This window comes from Ictidomys tridecemlineatus, chromosome 3, assembly GCF_052094955.1.
Source record: "Ictidomys tridecemlineatus isolate mIctTri1 chromosome 3, mIctTri1.hap1, whole genome shotgun sequence".
In the NCBI taxonomy this organism is placed as follows: domain Eukaryota; kingdom Metazoa; phylum Chordata; class Mammalia; order Rodentia; family Sciuridae; genus Ictidomys; species Ictidomys tridecemlineatus.
The window spans coordinates 166,707,822-166,728,542 of record NC_135479.1 but is presented as its reverse complement, the minus strand read 5'-3'; the positions used below and the strand labels follow the sequence as shown (position 1 = coordinate 166,728,542).

Sequence of the window (20,721 nt, the reverse complement as noted above, 5' to 3'; positions counted from 1 at the left end):
GAGGGTTACAAAGAAGGTTGGGGGGAGAGCTCCAAAATTGTTTTACTATTTTTTCACTGGTTTACATAAGGAGTGAGGTAAGTGTCACAGGTTGAATGATGTAGACTGAAGGAGTAGCTCAGTGGAGCAAAATTGGTTAAGAGTAAATTTCTACTCAGTGGCAAGATTGTAGAAATGTACTGTTATTTTCATTTTTTTTTAAAGGAAAAAATTACTCCTGGATAAGAATACTTGCTGAGAGATGGGAAGAAGAATTCAGATAACTTCCATTATAATCCAGACTTGATGATTATTATTTTTCCCTGTGTTTACATCATTCTTGCTGTGAGTTCATAACTCTGAGTTCATAAATATAAATCTTTTTTTATCTTTAAATTTTATTATTTTTTTTGTCATAAATTTCTAATACTGCTTTTATGAAAACCCATCTCATAATTGTTTTCCAGCCTGCAGAAATTTGTTTCCATATTTTTATTATGCTGATATAGTATAGCGAAGTCCCTTTATCTCTTTATGTACACATTCAGATTTTAAAATATAGTATGTAAGCTTAATTGTATTTCAGTATTCCAGAAATGCAGTCTGATGTTTTGGGGCTTTTTAATTTTCAGTCATTGAGCATTTGGTCAAAAGGTACATTAGAATAGACTAGAATCAAAAACATCAGATTGCACTGCCTATAGTAAGGCTAAGTATTATTTTGTGGATATTGATTCAGTTTACATGTATGTGTGTATGCATGTGCACACACATGCTCACTCATGTACCAGTTTATGTTATAGCATACATTTCTTATTGAGGGCCATGGATCATGGTTAAAGGTTTGAAATCTGCTGAACTAGAAGGAAGGAAAGGGCTTGGTGTAAAGCAGAAAATTAGGCATTTATTGTTGGGGTAGCTAACTAAAAATAATAAAGCATTTTCAAAATGTTCTTTTGTAAGAAATTACAAATATATGTAATAACAATTAGAACTTCATAGCCATAATTCACTTATTTAAAGTGCCTCAAATTTTTGTAGCAACCTAAATAAGATTTTCACCAGACTTGACTAAAAATAAGAGTCCTTCAATGAAGATAAACCATATAGGGAATATACTTTCTTCGGCATATTTAGTCAGTTTTCTCTTTGCCTAGGTACTAGAAGAATATTTTGGCTTTAGTATTCTTACTGGCTTTTTTTTTTTTTGCAATTATTCCCATGCATAAGATGTTAATACTCTGATATCTGTCTCCTTATCTCAATGCTTTTCATGCCTTTCAACTTGATTTTGTCATCTCATCTTTAATGCTGATGTGCTGTGTCAGCATTTTACCTCTCAAATAGGCAAAACTTTTTGAAAATAAAATAAAATTCATTGCCCCAGCCAGCGTTTAATGAGATGGGCAGCTTCTACTATGATTATGGGAGTGATTTGATACTGTGCATCAAGAACTTTAAAATTGAAGGGGAGGGGGGATAGTAGAGGATAGGAAAGGTATCAGAATACAACAGTTACTAATAGGGCATTATGTAAAATTGTGGATGTGTAACCGACGTGATTCTGCAATCTGCATTTGGGGTAAAAATTGGGAGTTCATAACCCACTTGATTCTAATGTATGAAATATGATATGTCAAGAGCTTTGTAATGTTGTGAACAACCAATAAAAAAATAAAAATTAAAAAAAAGGAACTTTAAAATTCACACCCTGTGACTCAGTCATTTTGTTGCTAGGAATCTTTTCTAGGAAATAATTAAAGAGGCAGGCAAGGATATTTGTTTTAAAATTATTTAAAATGAAAAATAGACATAGTTTAAAACTCCAGCAGTAAGGATGTACTAAGTGAATTATAGTATAATCACATGAAATATTATGCTGTCCTTAAATAATGGTGCTTTGGAAGATAAAGGAAATGTTTACTCAGAAATGTTAACAGTTGGATTTAAAACTCTCTATATATTTTAAATGTGTATGTATGAAGAAAAGATACTACAAATTGAGTGTCCCTTATCTGAAATACTTAAGACCAGAGGTAGAATTTTGGATCTAGGATTTTTTTCAGATTTTGGTCTATTTGAATATGTATGATGAAATATCTTACACATTGACTGAAGGTAATTTTATACAACATTTATAGTTCACCTGTGTTTCAACTACAATGTGTCATGAAATCAGGTGTGGAATTTTATACTTGTGCATCTTAGAGCATTTTGGATTTCATTAGCAATTCTCAACCTATAGATGAAAATGCACCCATGCTATTAATGGTTAACTCTGATTAGGGGCTATGGGTGCTCTTTTTCTCTGTGTTTTCTGTAGATAGCAAATATTGAATTATACTGAGATTTTAAAAAAAGAAGGCAATATCTTAGTGATCAAGACATTTCTATGAACATCAACCTTATTATTGAAATCATGAACAGTAGAAGTTGCAGTTGAAATCAGTGATAGACTGATATTATGACCAAACCTATATAATAGCCTTTCCAAGGTAGGTTTCTCTGATGTCATTTAACTTTGTCAAGATTTAGATTATTTCTCCAACTTACTATATAAGAATCTATGTTGGGGGCTGGAGTTGTGGATCAGTGGTACAGTGCTTTCTGGCATGCACCAGACCCTGGGTTTGATCCTCAGCGCCGCATATAAATAAATAAATAAAATGAAAGATTCATTGACAACTAATTTTTTTTTTTAAAAAAAGAATCTATGTTGGGATCCCATTTAAATTTTAAGTTCATTTGTTTCTGGAAATCCTCATATAAACTTTTTTTTTCAATACTAGGGATTAAACCCAGGGGTGCTCTACCACTTAGCCACATCCTCAGCCCTTTTATTTTTTTATTTTGAAATAGGGTCTTGCTAAATTGTTGAGGCTGGACTTGAACTTGCAATCTTCCTGCCTTAACCACCTCTGTTACTGGAATTAGAAACTTGTGCCACCACGCCTGGCTATAAGTCCACATTTTTAAACAGATTCTCAAGAGTGATTTGTTCTGATACAAGTGATCAACCTACTACATTTTGAGAACTTGCTATAGTTGAACTTCCTTCCTTGGCATTCTAATCTGCCTGGATATGGGCAGTTCAGCAATATGAAAAGCCAAAGCATCCTGGCCCAGAGTTTACCTGCAATGGTATTCATCATAATCATCCATGGGACTTATAAAATACTATAGATGCCCAGACTCCTCGTCAGAACCTGTCACTTAGACTATCTAGGAGCAGGGTCAGGGCTTGTGAATTTAAAATGAGCAGCACAGTTTATTAAATCTGTTTAATAGGACTGAGGATGTACTTTAGTGGTGGAGTGCTTGCCTAGCATACACAGGGTTCTCAGTTCAATCCCTAGAACTACAAAACAACAACAACAAAACAACAAAGAAAATGTGTTTGATTAAACCAGTTGACCTGAAACATACCATTGGTGGAGCTTGTTTCTTCTAAGCAACACTGATAATGTGTTGAAGAAAATGTGGCTTGGGATGGTGGTAACTGATAGGGCCAGCTCCCTGACCCCCACCCCCAATTTTTGGGTTCCTAATGTTTCCACATCATTGAGGCTGCAAAATTCTGTGTTTTTTTGGTAACACTGATTTTGCTACATAGTTTTTACCTCTAGATGGCAGCAAAGACTAGTTATTTTCGTAGGACAACTTTAAATGTCATTTCTCTAAATCTTAAAAAAAAAATGATGCTATTCTTTTTCTTTTATGAATTTTATACTTGGACTTGTTCAGTAAATGAGGTATGGAGATTTAAAATGTCTCATCTCTTGGATCATTTTTGTAGAGCATTATGTCAAATAGCTCCACCCCCCCACCCCAATTTAGAGTGCATATTGCAAGAGAAATACATGCATATGGCTCTTTTAAGACCACACAGTGAATGTTCTACGCAGAGTTGGAGGCTCCTGGGTTTCATCAGAAAGCAGATGTCTTGGAGAAGATTAAGCAAGTTTGGAAAGCTCATTCATAGAAGAAAAAGATATTTTAAAAAAATGCTTAACTCAGCCATGGATTTTGATATTTGGAATGGACTACAATCTGAATGATGAATCCAGTGAGGCAGAGGCTTTTATCTAGGGGGCAGTAGAAAGAAAAGCAATGTCTTTGTGGGATATATTCATTGAATTCTAAAAGTGTTGGCTTGTTTGAACCATAGGTTCTAAAAAGAACCCAGAAATCTATACAGTTCACTGTTGTAGCAAGTCTTTAGATGAGTCTTTTTGACCTAAAGAAGATTGGAAAGGTGAAATATTTTCAGTGTTACTCAAAGTTTTAGTTCTTAGCCTGGTTTCTACATGATCTTTGTGTTCTTTCATATTATCATAAAAGGCAAACATCTGAAAATATACCAGAACAAAATTGCATTTATGAGGAAGCTATCAAATCCTAGTTAGACAGCTGGAGTCAGGATGTTTCCTTTTCTCTTAAGGAAATTAATTTTTTAAGTGCTTTGAACTTTTTGGTGATATATTGGCAACATATTGTGTAAGAAGGCAGTGTTCCTTTAGGAACAGGCCCGATTCCAGGGACTGTAGGGCTCTCATCACACCTTGTATCTTGACTGTAGATGTTGAGAAGTTCAAGATTCCCTGAGACCTGGGGTCATTCTGACTTGTGGTCATTGAGGTCTGGTGGGCGAATGGATTTGGGGCTGCCTGACTCCCCCAAGGACCCAGCTGTGGAACACTTGGTCAAGGCCATGTGTTATCAGAATGACAGTGTTTTTGTAATTTTGTTTTTATCTGTGTTTAGTGGGAAAGTGCATAAGTAATTATGATGGATATAGTGATGAAAAGGAGGAAATGCTAAACTGGAGGGAAATATCCTTGAAATACTATTGCTTTCATTTCTTTTGTCTTTTATATTATTTGGCAAGTCACTGATAATTTGTGTGTGGAGGGGGTAGAAATAACAGATAATGAATCTGGCAGGTAGCCCAAAGTTTCATATGCTACTTTGGCTGTTTTTCTTCTTGATTTTCTTAGAACTTCCCATTGTGTAATAAAACTTTATCACTGAAAGTTTTAGTTTTATATGGCAAGGGGGACCTTCAAAGGGAAACCCTATAGTTTAATTAGCTCATTCCCATTAACCTCCTCTGAGAGAACATTTGGTTTTAAATAGCATTTCACTGCTGTAATTTATATTAAAGAGTTGTCCAGTTCTGAGGTTAAGAATAAATTGGTACCTTTGTTCTATAATGTAATGTGATTTATGGTTATACCTAGTCACCTCCCAGTCTCCCTTTCTATGATAATTACAACATGGGTATTAGGGAAAAGTAAGAATAAACATTCAAATATAGTTTTCAAAATCTTTTCTGACCCATTTGCTTATAGTATGTGCCAAACACATTCTTCACATGTAGAAATATTATGTTAAAATAGCCTTAAATAACTGTCTTCCTTATTTATCCCCTTTCTTTTGTTCATCTGTCAGGTTTTTCTTTTATCATGGCCTTTTCTCCTTTTTGGTACCCTTTTACTTTCTATTTTTCTTTCCCATTCTCTCATTTGGACGGGTTTAATTTTTTTCACTTGTTCTGAGGTTTACATCTTGGGATAATGACTAGGTCATAGACTATGAATCAGGCAAACAGGCTTAGCTCTCTGTTCTGATTGTGGCACTAACTAGCTGTAGGTCCCTCAGCAGCCATCTGTTGCCTGTGCAGACCTCAGTTTCTTCATATTTAATCTAGGGATTAAAATATTCTTTGGAGAGTAAAGATATTGTATAGGAAAGTCTCTCACACATCCATTGTGCCAGATAAGAGTTAGTTGTTACTATTATTATCATTACTATTATTTTTCTCTTTTTCCTTATATTTGTTGTTAAAGTGCCTGTGTCTAATCATAATCCTAATTTATCTTTGCCTATTTTGTCTTTTTTTGTCTTCCTGCTTTTCCCCCTTGTTCTCTCCATCTCTCCATTTCTTTGTTAGTGTAGGAGCTGAGATTGATGAATCACCAGTGCTGATTCCTCAGCTGTATCTCAAAGGATGTTACATTTGGCATAGAAAATGACCCCCACACATAATTTTCCTTCCTTATGCTACTTCTTTCTTTTACAGAGTTCACCTGAAAACATACTATCTATCTTTCCTATCTTTTCATATCAAAAAATGAAGCAGTTCTTCCAAATCACTGGTGAAGTCCTTTGGCCCTGACATTCTGTGATTCTGTATGAAGAACAGATATACACCAACTGTGGCCACCAGGTACGTTGTTAGCCATGTGAGTCTTTGTTGAGCATTGGCTATGAGCAGTATTTAAGTCCTAAGTTTAAATAATAGCTGGTTCTTATTCTCAAGATTGTAGTATAGGAAGGGTGACACATAATTAAATCACAAGGCAGAATGAAATGCCATAATAGAGCTATTAACAGCAACATTTTAGAAACCCAGAGAAAGATTAAAAAGTAAGGAAGGTTTTCAAGGAGCACTGGAGGAGTGAGTAGGATTTCAAAAGGAGGAACAAGGGAGAAAAGAGCATTTCATCCCTACAATCAGCATGGATAAAGGGTGTAGGGCAAGAAGGCCAAATGGTATGTGGGAAGGCTGTTAGGAATACGTTCTGACAAGGGTGCAGGGCATGTCCAGAGTTTAAAAGGGAGATGAGGCGAAAGATGGAGGTCATGGTCAAAAGTTCGAGCAACTGTTATTTTGGCCCTAAGTAATACAAATATGGTTTTTGGAGGAGGCTAGAGAAGTGCAGTGATCAGGATGATTTTGGGGATGAAGGTTGGATGAGAAAGGAAAGAGATTAAATGTAGATCAACTATCTTTTTTAAGATACTATCTGTACTAAGGCTTGCATTTAGGGAATAGTACTTCAGATGGGAACTGGGAAGGACAGAGAAAGAAATAATAGAGTGGTTGATTGGATCTGGATGATGAGCAAAAATGTGGAGAATGTTTCCCAGGTGTTCAACCAGGGCAAAGAAGAAGATGATATACCATCACCGGATGTAAGACAAGGAGCAATTCAAGAGAGAGTGCATGTGTGGACACATGCTGAGTCTGCAGTGTAGTTGGGCCTTCCTTATGGAACTGTGTATTGAAACTTTGGAGATGTTGCTTTGAGGATCATAGAGAAATTACTACCCTTCAGTGGTTGAGATAATCCAAGAAGTAAATGTAATTCCTACTCACCTGCCACTCTTCTTCTCTCACCATAGAACTTCTACATTCTTTTCCCAGAAGCTGAGAGATAAATTTTCTGGACCTTAACCATGTTTCCACATCCTTTGCATAAGGCCCCCCCAATCTTACTGATAGTATAACTATTTTTGAGAACAGCCCACTAAAAAAGCATTTTGTCCCATTACTTGAACAATGTGCAGTGACTGACCATTATCTAGGTACTGATTGGCCTATGTAGGGAAAGGAAATCCTGCCCCTCTCTTCCAGTGACCTTGCTGCCCCCCTTAGCCATTGTGTCTGGACCAAGCAGACAGATTACATAAACTTGCACTCTGCAGGGAGATTTACCACTTCTTGGCTCTAAGGCATGTAGTATGGGCAGGATACCCCCTTTAAAGCAAATTTCCTTCCTTGTTGGCAGTCTGAGAAAAGTCTGAAATAGGGCTATGGTTGATAGGTGTGGCTGAAAAAAGCAGTGATAATTGTCCATTGTTCTCCTCTCATTTCCATTTTTCAAAGCTAATATCAGCAGCCTCAAAAGCATTTACCTTTTCTAAAGTTTCTGTAATAAATTTGTATTATTCTTATAATGAGAGAAAAGTTCTATATGAAATAAAAGAACTTGCTTATATATGTTACTATGAGAGATATTGTCCTTCTCAGCATGATCCCTGCTCTCTGACTTCCTTCCTGATGTCCAAAAAGACCCTTTGAGGACCTGTTACAGTTTTTAGTAAACTCCTCTTTGTGTAAAACTAGTTTTCTGAGGCATTAGTAGTGACTGCTATTGATGGGCTCAGGCAAAACCAAATTGAAATTCAAAAGAGAATTCCTTAAGAATTTGCTTAAGAAGAAACCCCAGCAAATCCACTAATAGGGAAGGATGGTAATGCATTCTTGAGAAATTGCTTTGAGTTATGTGACAGTGGCTGTGTTGAAGCAGGATTTTATATGCCTTTAATTGTTATGAGAGGAGACATAAGAGGACAGCTTGAAATGGCAGTTTTGATTTGGGATGCTTCTTCATTTTATAGTTATTATACTCTTGAATAAGAAGCATCTAGGAACTGATTGGCCTATGTAGGGAAATTGGAGACTGACAAAGTTGAACCCTAACATTTTCTGATCTGGGAAACTACATCATTAAAAAATGATTTGGTGAACATCCATTTTTTCCTTATTAAGTTATGATGTTGCTTGAGAAGTGGGAATCTAGATTAGGGATGCAACTGAGGAAAATTTCCTAGGCTTCTTCAAAGGCAGATGCCCCACTAACTGTGAGCTAAGTTGATGGTGTGTGTCTTTATGGTGACTAGACCTTGATCTCTTGGTTCCCTTTCTGAGGGTCTTGAGTTATTATCATGACTATCAAGGCAGCCTCTGGCTTATAACATAAGTTCTGATGTCCAAGGTCATGATGCTTCTTCCATGGATCATTTTCACTCACTTATGATGCTTTTCTTGCCAGTCATCTCTGAAACTGATTAGGTGCCTATTGTTCTGTACATATTGATGGCCTTTCCAAAGATCATTCTTTATACTTGGCCTTTCTGTTTGTTCCTTATAGAATGCTGCATTAGGATAAATTGGATACTAACTGCAGCTCCAGTGTTCCTTGAGTATGGTCTCCTGTTGATGAGAACATGAGCTTTTCCTTGGTCTTGCTTTCTCCATCTCCTGTCATCAGTGCCATCTCTAGTTCAGTCTTTCCTGTGTCTGCCCATGCCTGCTTGGCCTCTCACATTCATTTTCTCTTGTTACTCTAACTGGCTTCAGAAGGCAGGAAGGGTTGGAAGGAAAGGCAAATCACTGTTGGCTATGGAGATCATGGAAGGTTTCAGAAGAGGTGGTCAGACTTTTCAATGTGTCTTACTATACCTGATGGGAGAATTTTACCCATGTACAGCAGTGGAGAGGTAGCAGGGAAAGCTTGCATGTGTTTAGGGATATTCAGAGCTTTCTGGTTGAACTGGCAGATTGGTAAGACAGCACAAACAGGTAACATTAGGCAGGCTGTGTCTGTCACCATAGGTTGTGGAAAGGATCAAATGCAACTTATAATGCTTCCCCTTGCACTGAGGTAGCTTCTGAGTATGTTGCCATGGAAAGAGAATGGAACAAAGTCCAACCTGTGTCTGCATCTCAGGTTTGTCCCATACTAACAATGATCTGCTTCCATTAAGTTGCTGAGTGTTAATTTACTTATCTCTATAATTGCAATAATACCCTTTTTAGAGGGTTGTTGTAAAAGAAAATAATATTGTATAAAGGATTCACTTTTTTCCTGTTACAATATCTTACTAACCAGAATCCTTTTGTGGGGACACAGATCAGTCACCACCTAGCACTGTATTCAAGACCCTCACAGTCTGTCTGGACTGTGTCTTTTGAGCCTTATCCCTGCCCCACTGCACTGATCATTGTCCTTGAACATTAGTTGTTTGCTCTTTTGCCTACCTCCCCCAGTACCCTGTGTGTACCTCTTTGGGACACCCTGTTGCTCTCTCTATTCCAGATCTCCTCATCTTCCAGCCCTTACTCACATCTGTTTCTGAAGCCTGACCCCCTGTACCAACCTAGAGTAGCCTGCTCCTCCTCCAAACTCCCGCAGTACTTACTGTCTACACAGTTCTTTATCTTTGCTGTATAGAAGCTCATCTGGCTTATGGAGTCAGTTGGTTCATTTTTCTAATGCAGCAGTTTTCAACCAGGAGGTGATTTTGCCCCTCACACATTTTTGTGATGGTTGGGGGATGCTGCATGGCATTTAGTGAACAGAAGCCAAGGATGCTCCTAAGTATCCTACAAAGCACAGAACTCCCTTCTCCCAAACCAAGAATTATCAGGCCCAAACCATCAGTAATCCTGAGATTAGGAAACTGCTCCAATGGGAAAAGAGCTGATGTAATGAGAGTTAAAAGAAATTAATTCATGTAATCTTAGAGAAGGAAACAGATGTTTAGACACTTAGCATTATGACCCCTACAAGTGAGAAAATAAGAAAAAAGAAATCTAGTTACCAAAGGAAAAGAAATCGATGTAAATTATTGGTGTGTTTATGTCCCAGCCTTATTCCCAGTCAGATTTTAAATGTTTCAAAAAAGGTAGCAAGACTTAGATAGAATCCAGAAATTACTGGAAGTTAGAACTACGCATGAGATCACCAAGTCCAGTTCTCTTATTCGCAAAGGCTAAATGATTTGCTCAGGGTCTCACAACTGACTGGAAGAGACATGAACTGAATCTAGTCTTGTCTGCCTGCCTCTAGTATCTTCTCTGTCACCTCACTTATCTAAGTCTTTCTTTATATAACTTTGTTAATCTACTGTTGTCCTCCAGAATCTCCAGTTGATGGGTAGAAATGTATAGTTTCCCCACTGATATTCTTGTCTCATTTCCTTGCTCAGGTTATCAAGAACAGTGAATCTTTTATCTCTGTCATACCTGCCCCACTGTTGGGAAGGAGGTACACAGTTTAGTATGTCACGATCAGTAGATCGATCATGTATCCATGTGATGCTTTGAAGAAAAGATATTTCACATTGAGGCACAGTGCATGTCACTGAGTGGCCATGAGTGACGGGTCCATTAGTAAACCTACTTTCATCTAGTCAGAGAATGAGGGAAGCTTTGTCTGTAGGGCCTATATTTATACACTGCTAATTATTTAAATTAAAACATAACTAGCCTTTTAAAAATGAAACAAAGCAGGCAAAAAATAAAACAAAACAAAAAAATAGTCTCAGGTAATTAACTGCTCAGAATAATCATATGGGACCATTTGGCTATGGGGAGAAAAAAGAATTCACTAAAAAAGAAAACTGCTTTCAGGCTTTAAAAAATTTTCTTTGAATAATCAGGCAAGTTTTATTTTCTTGACCAATAATTTTGATAACAATTTTGAAATGAGACACAAGTAAAGATGTCCCTGGGATGGCTGGCTGCAATATCAGAGGTTAGCCTGGAGTATGTTTTTTATGGCAGCATACTAAGAATAAAACCTGGTGTCCTGATGGAGTGTTGACAGATTCGTAAGTGCTACCCAGTGAACTGTGTTAATTCCTTATCAAAGTATTTAGAGGTGTTGACTAGTTAATTTGCTGGACTCCCTAAGGATTCTTTATGCTGTATTGTTGTCCTTAGGAGATATATTTGATTATACAAAAGCCCTTTTTGATTTAGTTTGAAGAGTCATCCAAGGAAAGGTCTTGGAGTTTGAATGCAAATAAATTTAAAGTGATTTAAGTTTTGGGAACTTTTTAATAAACCACGTCTTTCTTACATTTGCTTCACTGTGTCCTAAGGTGAATGGAGTACTTTGTTTTGATTTATCCAGCTGCTCTCTTTAATGTGTGTTCTGGACCATTCCCAAGAAGTGCTACAGTGTTAAGTTCAGAGCCTGGGTTCTGGTATAGAATCAGAGGTTGTAGGTGTCACCCTGCTACACAGTTCAGCCAAAGATTCAGATATCTGTGCTTTGCTACAGTTAAAAACTAGGGACCTTCCCACCCAGTAAAATGTAGATCTTTCTTCTTTTTAAAAAAATTTTGTATAACATTTTAAAAATTTTCTTTTTGTAGTTGTAGATGGATAGAATGCGATTATTTTGTTTGTTTCTTTGTATGTGGTACTGAGGGTTGAACCCAGTGCCTCACGCATGCTCTGCCACTGAGCTACAGCCCCAGCCTAAATCTTTCTTCTTTAATAAAAAGAAAACCTGGAGAAAAGCCTTCTGTTTGTCATTGTTGCCACTAGAGGACAGAAAGTTACACTTCCTGGTACAGGTATAATTCATTCTAAGAATGCCATGATAGACCACATTTGCCAATGTTTATCAGTACAGAAATTTATAAAACAATGATGCAAATTAATCAACTAAGGAGCTGCTTAAAATGCAGCTTTCTGGGACCTACCCTCTGTGAGTTTCTGATTCCCTTGCTGTGTGGAACTTAAGATTTTACTTTGCGAAACATTGACCTCTGAGTTTTTGTCTGATTATCTTTTCTCTTAGGAGGTTAAGAAAAATGATTATTTTGGAGGAAAAAACCAATGAACAGAAACCAACATATAGGGAAACCAGAGTGATGGTTGATTTAAAGGTCTTTCCCTGCCTTTGAAACACATCAGACAAAGGCAGGGAAAGACCTTTAAATCAAAGGAGACATACTTTGTAAATATTAAGAATCAAAGAAGCTACTAAAAGTTTTTTTATGTGGAGTTATATTTTAATCAGTAAAAACCATAGGATCCTTAGGCAGCAAGTTCCTAATATTTGTTAATAAAATATCTCTTTTAGGACCATCTCACAGTGCCCCTAATTTTATCCTTTGGGCATCATGAAGGCACCATGCCTGATATCTTATCATTATAAGATCTGGTTGTGAGGACCTTCTAAGTAGTTTATATAATCCTATTATCATTTTGAGCAATTATTTTAGGTTGAGTATTCAAAATTCAAAATGCTCCAAAATTTGGAACTTTTTGAGCAGTTATTGGACCACAAATGGAAAATTCCACACCACAGAACAAAGTTCTGTGATCTCTTTCACCACACACGAGGATATAAGAAACTATTTTTAAAATTGAGGGTCCAAAAATCCAGAGTGTCATTTAAAATGTAATTTTGTAAAAACAACAACAAAAAAAATGCTTTTGCAGAACTTACAGTGTCTCTACTATGAACTTTAGTGGTTCTTTTACCAGTCTACATATAAATTATTAATCTAACAGTCTCCTAAAGTTTATTTTGATGCTTATATTAATTGTTACTCTGCAAAAAAAAAATCCTCCCAGAAGAGGAACCTCTAACACTGGTAATCCTCAAGGGTTCAGTAAATTTCCAGTAATGTTAGATTAGCTGCTTAGAAAGCTTATTTATAGTTAAGATTGAAACTGATGATAAAATGATAATTTGTGTATTATAATCATGGAACACAGAACTTGTGTTAACTTTGTTGTAGAGAATTGCTATGGCTTATATAATTGAATCCTAACAAAACAGATGGGCTGATGAATAGCCAGAGCTCCAAACTCTGTTATGAAACTGTCAAGGAATGCCCCTCCCCTCACCTCTCTGCACTTAGGGCATCCAGGAGGAACCTGGGTGATGGGAATCCCTTGACTGGTTCTCTCTGCTTCTGTTTCCCCCTGCACCATGCAAACATGTTTTCTGTTTGTGCTGTTGCATGATAAAATTGGGAAGATTTTGTTCTTGAATTCTTTCTAGTTTCTGGTTTTGGGAATTTTGTGATCAGTTGATCAGTGCCCTTCAAAACATTGCCTATACCTTCTCTTGATTATTAACTAGAAGAACCTCTCATGTAGCAGTATTTCCATTGTCTACTTTGAAAAAGCAATCATGAACTGTGTAATTCTCTCTGGATTTCTTGCCCATATTGACTTAAAAATAGTTTTGAAGTACATTTAGGCCATCATGTATTTTGTAATACAGTTGGGTCACTGCCGATTCCCAAGATAAATGTGTTTAAACAGAAGCTTTCTCATTCATCATCAGCCTCAGCTTTCATCCACATTTATTTAATGATGATGCAAGCCCACAGCAGTTGTGTTGCAGTTCATCACCATGGAAGTGTTTCTGTCAACAAATCCTCGGTTTGCTATCATGAAATTGATTTTGCAGGGAAAAAGAAGATAATTATGAAAGATTCCTTTTACTTTTTGAAAGACCTTCACAGTTTGCCTGGATGTCTAAATGAATTGTTTAAAATCAATAAATGACAATATAATTGACACCGTTAAATTGACAGTTAAGAGGTTGAAAAAGGAAAAATTCCATATTTATGGAATGTGACTTGGGAACCAGGTTTATAATTTAAAATGTTCCTCTGAAAGCTGCTATGTTCTGCTCAGAAGTATAGATTATGATCAGGGAGTCCAATGAGTCAGATATCAGAATTTCAAGGATGCTTTAACGGTTTTTATCACCAACCTTGTAAATGGCATAACAATAAACACAGAGGAAATTGACAGTGTATTTACTTTCCTTTGCTGATACATCATATGAATTTATAAAAATAAGATTCTCCTATAATTTACATTTACAACTATCTTTGACTTTATTTGCTTGTCACAAGGTTTTTTAAAAAACTACATAATTAAATTGTAAGTTTCTGATTGTAGCCTACTTATAAACAGGGTATAGCTGCACCTACATTTAGTAATCCAAACTGTTTTGAGAACCAGTTACTTTCCTTTGCTGATACATCATATGAATTTATAAAAATAAGATTCTCCTATAATTTACATTTACAACTATCTTTGACTTTATTTGCTTGTCACAAGGTTTTTTAAAAAACTACATAATTAAATTGTAAGTTTCTGATTGTAGCCTACTTATAAACAGGGTATAGCTGCACCTACATTTAGTAATCCAAACTGTTTTGAGAACCAAATGGTAAAAAGGAACAATAACATTTTCATTTTGAAACAGTGTTGAAAAGCTTATGTTATAGTGGCTAATCCAGATTTGGAATTAGATAGATACATTTGGTAGAAATACGGTCAACTTTTGATTGTCAAAGTAATTTTTGTTTCCAAATGTGCTTTCTGGCTTCCTATCACATTTAAAACGTTTTATTTTCACACCATCTTGGGTATGCTCACTGAAAGCAAATTATTCAATATTATTTTATTCCCATATAAATAAACATTTACTGTATTCCCAGTAAATGCTAAGCACTGTGCTCGATTTCAGGGATATTGAGATGCATCCCAAGAATGATATTAAATTAATATGAGAGCTCATGTAATTCACTTTAAGTCACAAATGAAATTTTTATTTAATTCACTTTGAAGTCAGAGATAATTTTTTTGAGTATTTCAACTAATTTCTCCTCTTCTAATATGTGATCAGAAGTTGACTGTAAATTAGAAGTAGGTCCTGCTTGATTTTTTTTAGCAAGAATTAATAGACATAAACAGAAAATAAAAATATTGGACATGCAAATGTATAACACAAAATGACCAAAAGAAAATTCAGCAAGCAATGGTAAAAATAACAAATTATTTACTGTTTTATAATGTTAAAGTATTTTACCACGACAAGTTGCAGTCAAATTAAAGTGAGTTATGGAAAATGAAATACATAAAAATGTATTTATACAAGTGCAGACTAAATATTTCCCATACAGTTATGTAAATGAAAAGATATACAGTAAATGCACACTTGAAATGACTATGCAGGCAACAATTAGTTTCAGACTCTTGTATAGTTCATGCACAAACTTCCCAAAGTACAAGTTCAGTCAGTCTTTTGGGGGATGTGGAGGGATGATTAAAAAAGGACTGAGTTCCTTGAAAGAATATCAGTATGGACTGGATGAGGATGAGGGTGGTCAGTTATATATATTACTTACTGTAATTTGTGATTGTCGAGGAAGAGGTGTAGCTGTTGGTGTGATAGTAATACTGCTGGTGACTTTATTGGTTGTTTTGTTTAGTGCCCCATTAGTTAAACCTTGAGTTCGGTTATCCTGCAGTGGTGTTGAAGGGCTGGCAGGTCTCATGGGGCTGGCCACAGCTTGCATGTAAGGACTTCCTAAGTGAATGTGGATTTTATTATCCTCAGTAGTTATCACACTTGAACTATTACTGTTTGCACGTTGAAACTGCCACGATGACTGCCGGTCTGGGGAGACTCTGAAAATCGCGTGCTTGGCACTGATTTCTATTGGCTCTGGGGAGCGTCCCTGCTCAGGAGAGCTAGCTGAACCAGTCATAGCCAAAACCTGAATAGGTGACATTGTCCTTTCTGGAGTTATAGAACCACAAGACTCTGGGGTCTGTGCTCTGGCAAAGGTTGCCATGGCAATTGGGGACATACCTTGATCTAAATTCGGGAGGCCTTCAGTAGAGGTTTTGGACTTCATTGGTGTTATGGAAGCATTTTGGAGAATGGTTATCCTCTGTTTTGGGGTGCCACAGTTTGGTATCACTGCAGTGCTTGTGTAAGAGTGAGGGCTCTCTGTGGTTGGACTTGTGATTTCAAGAGTGGCTGTATTTTGGGCATGGTCTGGCGTAACCTTTATATGAAGCGGCTGTCCAGGTGTATGGCTTAGAACTAGATCTCCAGGTTGCATGAAGTTGCCATTGGGTTTAGTTTGTATTTTCCCATTCTGAGGATGGCTCTCCTTGGATTTCATCCAGGGAATCCATAGCTTCCTGTTCATAGGAAGGGGAGTGGACGAGTTGCATCTGAAGGACAGCACAGATTCCTCCTCATTATGGTCCTCATCTTGTTCCTCACTCTCCTCATACAACTGACCATTAATGACTGCTCTTTCCAGAGGAATGAGACTCTTGTAATCTGGTGGCTCATTGTCTACTGCTTCTGTTTGAACTTCTTTAGAAAATACTTGAGGGTCAGAGATTCTTCTTCCATTGAGACTAGGACGGAGACTCTTACTACAATGCCGGTACCTCTCTAGCTCTTTAGTGAGGTTTTCGATCTCTCTTCCTAAATCTCTGTTCCTGTTTTCTTGTTGATTTAGTTTCTTTTGCAGAATGGAGTGATCTCCCTGGAGGTGACATATTAGGTCCTCAGTTGCCATGTATTCATGAATTTTCTCTTTTAATGCATCCACTTCTCTTGATAGATGCCCTGATTTAGTTTCTTCTTCTTGAAGCCTTTTGAAAAGCCATTGTTCATGGCTGGACTCTGTCTTTTCTGCCAACTTGTACTTGGCAAGTTCCATTTTAACATGCTCTAGCTCTTCAGATAAAAATTGAGCTTTTTCTCGTTCATTAGCATACTTTCGTTCCAGAGTCTCATATTCATCTTCTGTTTTCATGAGGTCATCCTCAATGGCTTTCATATCCTTTAGCTTTAGTTTCAGTCTTTCCACTTCTTGGGAGAGTTCTTTAATCTTATTGTTTTCTTGGTGTAAAGCTGTTGTGGACTTACCAGAGTCTTTGCTTTTTAGAAAATCTTTCTCACTTGCTTCCAATGATTGAAGCCTGTTTTTCAACATATTGACTTTTGACAAGAGATCATTTCCTTTCTCCTCTTCTGCTTTCAGTTTGTTTTTTAGATCATCTCTTTCCTTGGTTACATTGAACATCTTTTCTTCCACATCAGTTTTGGACTTGAGTGCCCTTTTAGTTTCCTCAATTAACTTCTCAGTAACTGTTGTTACTTTGTTCTGCTCCACTTGAAGCTGGGAAGAAGCAGCTTGTAATTTATCTTCCGTTTGCTTTAATTTTTCGCTCATTGTTTTCCGTTCATCCACAAGCATCACAGTTAGTGTTTTCAGTTTAGTCAAATCCTCCTTCAGAGTGAATTCTGTCTTTTCCAGCCTACTTTCAATGGCTTCTAGCTCTTTGATCCTCACTTTTAAACTCTCTAGTTCCTGAGACAACTGCTTTGTGGTTGTCCTTTCTTTTTCTAAGTTGCATTTAAGAGAGTAGCATTCTTGTTTGCTTTTGTTGAAAGCATCTTCTAATTTTTCCAGAGCCATAATCCTTTTATTGAGCTTTTCAACTTCTAGTTTAAAGTCTTTACTCTGTGCTGTTTCCTTCTCAAGCCTCTTATTGAGATCTCTGCACTGTTCCTCCATCTTTATGAGCTCTTCATCTTTTCCTTCCATGTCTATCACTCGCTTCCTGAGCTCCTCTACCTCAGCCATTATGCCAGCATTTCCATATTCTCCCTTGTTGATTTTTTCTTTTATATCTTGCAGCTCCTCTTCTGCTTTTCTTAAAGATCTGTTTGTCTCTTCCAACTCATCAATTTGCCGACTGAGTGCTGCCAGCTTTTGTCGAAGCTGGCGATTTTGACTGTCCTCATTGGTGAGCTTTGCCATAATTTCGTCTTGGTTCTGATGAAACTTTGTGGTCTGTGTTTGCAGTTCTTTCTCTAGTCTGGTTGCTTTCTGCTCTTCTTCCTGAACTCTGGCTTCAGCAAGAGTTAGTTTAGCATGTGTTTCCTGTGCACTTGTGGTCAGGTCTTGAATTTTCTGTCTTTGAAGGGTGAGCTGTGCTGTAAGCCTTTGTTGTTCGTCCACCACCATCAAAGCAAAAGACTTCAGCTTGGTCAGCTCCTCTTTCAGGGTGGTGACCCTCTTTTCCTTTTCTTGCTCCTTCTTCTGCTGGGACTCGGTTTCTTGACCAATCAGCTTCTTTAATCTGAAAAATACAAGAGTGCATTCTAATTTGTGATTGCCGCTTTAGTAACTCACATCTATGATTAAACAGTTATGTAATTTGAAAAGATTGTATCAGTTCACATGGAATGTGGGAAGGAGTTCCTGAATTTGATGAGGGAAAGAGAATCTTGTTAAAGAAATATCTTGCTTTCTGGTTAACTACCATTGATTAGTAACAGTTGTAGCTTACCAGGAGCCTTTATGGAAAAGACAAGAATATTTGTTTTAAATTGCCGTGTAACAATCAGAGAGGGCAGTCCAGCCTGATGGCTGTGAAAATGGATACGAGCTTGAGATTCAGTTAGACCTGGCTTCAAGATTGGCCCTACTCTTGCCAGCTGCTTTAATGAACTTGGGCAGTTATTTAATATCTCTGAGGAAAAAAAATAATAATATCTCTGAGGGTCAATTTTCTCATATGAAAAATGAGGACAATCACTTTATTTACCTTAGGGGCTTTTTGTGAAAATTAAATGAAGTGATTCATCTAAGATTATTACAGTCCTGGAACAAGGTACACATTTGATAAATGTTGCTGTTGTTCTTGTTTTATTAATTATGATTCCTATATTTATTAAATGGTTTGTGTGAATCATTAAAATGTGTGATATAGTGATATTTAGTGTTCACTCCCTGATTCTTAGTTAAGATAAAATTTTATTCACATTGCTTAGAAGTTATGCACTTTATTGATGGACTGCTCTGCCAATTAAAGCTTGTTTTGCACTAGCATGTCATTACCTGAGAACAACTTCACGTATACCTTTTTCCTCCTAGTTAATGATAATTTAATGAGGGAAGTTGAGGCATCTGAACCAAGCTTGAGGGTTTTCATAACATATGGAAAGAGCAAGGAATTTGGAAGGAAAGAGCTTATTGATGAGAATCCAATACTAGAAATGATGGACAGGAAACTATTATCAGGATCATAATGATTCCCTCTTAAATGAAGACTATTACTACATGCTATTTTTTCTTTTAAATTTGTCTGCATAACAGGAAAGCATTTCACATGCAGAATAAACTGTCTCTTCCATATGTTTAGTAATTTCAGTAGGGAGATTGTAGTTTTAAATTTGTGGCTCTGTTAATTGCACTGGGAATGGGCTGATTATAGAGGATGTAATTACGGTTCTGCAGTATTGTTATACAGAAGCTAAAATAGAATGGAATCCCTGAGGAATTTAAAGGGCTTGACGTGGATGAAAACAGTACTTGCTTTCTGATCAAGACTAAAGTGTTCATAATGTTAATAAATCATTTTTATTAGGAATGAGTTAATTATTCCAATGCATGTCTTTTATCCTTGTCACAGAACTTTTTGTAAGAATTTGAGAGGACATTTGAAAAAGAAACTAATCTAGGGAAGTCTTGGAAATAAAGAGTCATTTTTGAGATCTGAGTCTTCTCTTTTCTGTAATTATGCTACACAGGAGGAACATGTTTAAAATTACTGTGTAATGTAAGAATTCCCAAAGTCTTTTGTGGGGAGGACCCACTTTTAGTTTTTCCTGTTTTGAGAACCTGACAAGAGACTAGCCCAGGGGCTGTGGCCTGTGAACTTCAGAAGACTAGGCAGGATGCTGGGGTGGGGTTGATGATCTCATCTAGGGTATTGGTAAGAGGCTTGCTCATAGCTTCTGGCTGCTCCCCACTATGTACTTGAGAAACCTGGGAGTCTGAGAAGAAAAACATGGTATCTTCTTCCTGAATGGTTGTGGGATCTAGTGGCAGAGTCCACAGGTAAAATGCTTTGGTGATGAAATAATTACAGAAACTTTGGCAAAGAGCTTCTTCCTCCTGCCTTAGCATCAGCATTGGATTTAATGGTCTTGACAATGCATTGATCATAACTTCACTGAAATAGTTTACCCTTGCTACACCCCAGTTGCTTACAGTTTTATTACAGAATAGTTTCATATATTTCTTTTAAATTTATTAAATAATAGCATGTACTGCTTTTTCTTTCTTTTTAATTTTATGTGTGTGTGCATGTGGGATGGGGCTAGAAATCACACTCAGGACCTTGCTCATGCTACATGCAAGAGCTCATGCAAGAACTCTTCCAACCAAGGTACACCTGAGCCCCACTTTTCATTTTTATGAGAAGGGGATGTGTTTTCTTAAGATGTAAGAGCAGGAAGATTATTTTCAGTATAATAAAATGAGCACTAATGGAATAGTGATTAGTAAATCTGGGCAATGCAGTAGCCAGAGAAAAGGTTTTGAAGATGTTTCATTTTTTTCCGTTGTGTGCATTGTTTTGGGGAGCAGGCATAGTGCATCTTTTTCAGCGTGATGAAAGTGATGCAACTTTTTCTTTTTTTTTTTTTTTAAAGAGAGAGTGTGAGAGGAGAGAGAGTGAGAGAGAGAGAGAGAATTTTTAATATTTATTTTTTAGTTCTCGGCGGACACAACATCTTTGTT

At 36.8% G+C, this 20,721-nt stretch overlaps 2 protein-coding genes across 6 annotated transcripts in view; one reads left to right on the top strand and one right to left on the bottom strand.

Annotated features, from left to right (window-relative positions):
- Positions 1-20,721, top strand: part of Cmss1 (cms1 ribosomal small subunit homolog) — a 321,594-nt gene that overhangs the window by 8,568 nt on the left and 292,305 nt on the right. Inside the window, exon 1 of one of the 3 annotated variants that reach the window (XM_078044395.1) lies at positions 6,062-6,208. The exons of the other annotated variants lie outside the window; for them this stretch is intronic. The gene's annotated coding sequence lies outside the window, so the exon portion shown is untranslated. Of the gene's footprint in view, positions 1-6,061; positions 6,209-20,721 lie in introns of those variants that run through there. 3 annotated transcript variants of the gene reach the window in all.
- Filip1l (filamin A interacting protein 1 like) overlaps positions 1-20,721 on the bottom strand; it is a 103,266-nt gene that overhangs the window by 4,899 nt on the left and 77,646 nt on the right. For 2 of the 3 annotated variants that reach the window (XM_078044392.1, XM_005335064.5), the window contains one exon: positions 14,392-18,274. In XM_078044392.1, coding sequence (XP_077900518.1) covers positions 15,487-18,274 — 2,788 coding nt within the window. In that variant the 3' untranslated portion in view covers positions 14,392-15,486. Of the gene's footprint in view, positions 1-14,391; positions 18,275-20,721 lie in introns of those variants that run through there. The other variant, XM_005335062.5, reaches the window with a different exon arrangement.